The 2,500-nt window shown below is 46.6% G+C and overlaps 1 protein-coding gene across 1 annotated transcript in view; it reads left to right on the top strand.

Annotated features, from left to right (window-relative positions):
- The window catches only part of vash2 (vasohibin 2), a 65,313-nt gene that overhangs the window by 45,949 nt on the left and 16,864 nt on the right, over window positions 1-2,500 (top strand). Inside the window, exons 6-7 of the mRNA XM_079643287.1 lie at window positions 1-205; window positions 338-481. The exon at window positions 1-205 is cut by the window's left edge and continues 33 nt beyond it. Coding sequence (XP_079499413.1) covers window positions 1-205; window positions 338-481 — 349 coding nt within the window. The remainder of the gene's footprint in view (window positions 206-337; window positions 482-2,500) is intronic.

The following is a 2,500-nucleotide window of genomic DNA, read 5'->3' as shown; positions in this document are numbered from 1 at the left end:
TTTCCCCATCAGCTTTAAAACCCAGTTCTCCGGACACTGCTTCCACCACGTGGTTCTGGGCGTTTACTGCAACGGGCGCTACGGGTCGCTGGGCATGAGCCGGCGCCCCGACCTGATGGACAAACCGCTGACTCACCGCACGCTGGGAGAACTGGTGGCCGACTTCGAGAGCTCCTACAAGAGATACCAGCACACTCTGAAGAAGGTGAGAGAAGGGTTGGAATCACAGTCAATAACACTTCATACCAACGCACGACTGAATAAAACAGGAACTAAATAAAATAAGATTAAAGCACAATTCAGTAGAAGGACGTGTATTTTCCCCCTTCCTCTCCAGGTGAAGATCGGCCTGTATGTGCCTCACGACCCTCACGTCTTCCAGCCAATCGAATGGAAGCATTTGGTGTTGAACGCCGCCCGACTGGGACCTCAGGAGATGAGGAAGGAGCTGGAGAAACACGGCCGGGACATGAGGATGAAGGTGAAACTCTATGCACATATTAACATACACCTTAGGGTGTTCTAAAAAAAGTAATGAATCCCTTAATCTTATCCCAAAGAATCTTACTTCTGGTGTTTTCCTCTATTTTGTTCACTGACGCTTCGGATAAGAACACTAAACAAATGCTTCATGTTCAGAACCTGATACTTGCTTTCATTACATTACTATACCGCATTACATTCAGCTAATGCTTTTGTCCAAATTGACGTACATACACTTTGTAGATTTAGCTCTTTGGAGCGGGGGTTGAACCAGCGACCCTCCGATCGACGGTCGTTTAACCTCTGAGCCACATTCTCCCTTTTATTAGCAGAGTTGTCTAATGGCGCTTTTCCACTGCAGGGCCTCGCACGGCTTATAGTATAGTATTTGTTTATGAGTCCCCGAGGGGAAAATGGGTTGCAGCACATCACAAAGCCACTTCAAAAGATAAGACAATACACCACTGACAACAACACAGACACAGATTAAAACAAACAGACATAAGAAAACCAGATATCGGCAGACATGACAAGGGGCCTATCGGGCCTCGTTTGCCAAATAGGAGGGACAGGGCCAGACCAGCTGGGTAAACAGTGCGTCCTAGCCATCATTTATTCAGGATGGCTTGTGGGACGAAAGACAGCCTAGATCTGTTCTTTTTGAAATAAGGGGCACGATATCTCCGCCCGGATGGCAACAGTTCAAAGTAAGAGGCAGGAGGGTGCCTCAGGTCACTCACAATATTGTGTACCAAATTTAAAACTCTGTCCTTATACTGTATAAGCATTCTATATTAGCAAATGAGATTCCTGTCAATTTACTGAACAATGTTACGGAATAGTTAGTCCTTGGTAGGCCAGGCTCACTTTATGCTGCGTTTCCATTATATATATATATATATATATATATATATATATATATGTACCAGGATCATAAATAAATAAAAAATACAAGTGAATAAAAGTTATATTTCCCTGATAAATAACACCTTTTCTTAACTTCAGCGTAGTTTTGTTAAAAGCATGCAGCCTGAAGGAGGGGAAGAAACTTTGCAGCATGCAGCCAGGGGCAGAGAAACACACACACTACACACACTGCACACACTACACACACTACACACTCTGCACACACTGCACACACTGCACACACTGCACACACTACACACACTACACACACTGCACACACTGCACACACTGCACACACTACACACACTGCACACAATACACACACTACACACACTGCACACACTACACACACTGCACACACTACACACACTGCACACACTGCACACACTGCACACACTACACACACTGCACACACTACACACACTACACACACTGCACACACTACACACACTGCACACACTACACACACTACACACACTACACACACTGCACACACTGCACACACTACACACACTGCACACACTACACACACTGCACACACTGCACACACTACACACACTGCACACACTACACACACTACACACACTACACACACTGCACACACTGCACACACTACACACACTGCACACACTGCACACACTGCACACACTGCACACACTGCACACACTGCACACACTACACACACTGCACACACTACACACACTACACACACTACACACACTACACACACTGCACACACTACACACACTACACACACTGCACACACTACACACACTGCACACACTGCACACACTGCACACACTGCACACACTGCACACACTACACACACTGCACACACTACACACACTACACACACTACACACACTGCACACACTGCACACACTACACACACTGCACACACTGCACACACTGCACACACTACACACACTGCACACACTACACACACTGCACACACTACACACACTACACACACTACACACACTGCACACACTGCACTCACTACACACACTGCACACACTGCACACACTACACTCACTACACACACTGCACACACTGCACACACTGCACACACTGCACACACTGCACACACTACACACACTGCACACACTGC

Source organism: Notothenia rossii (assembly GCF_949606895.1).
Source record: "Notothenia rossii genome assembly, chromosome: 8".
Taxonomy (NCBI): domain Eukaryota; kingdom Metazoa; phylum Chordata; class Actinopteri; order Perciformes; family Nototheniidae; genus Notothenia; species Notothenia rossii.
Note: the sequence above shows the minus strand (reverse complement) of the source record. Positions and strands in the feature narration are given on the sequence as shown.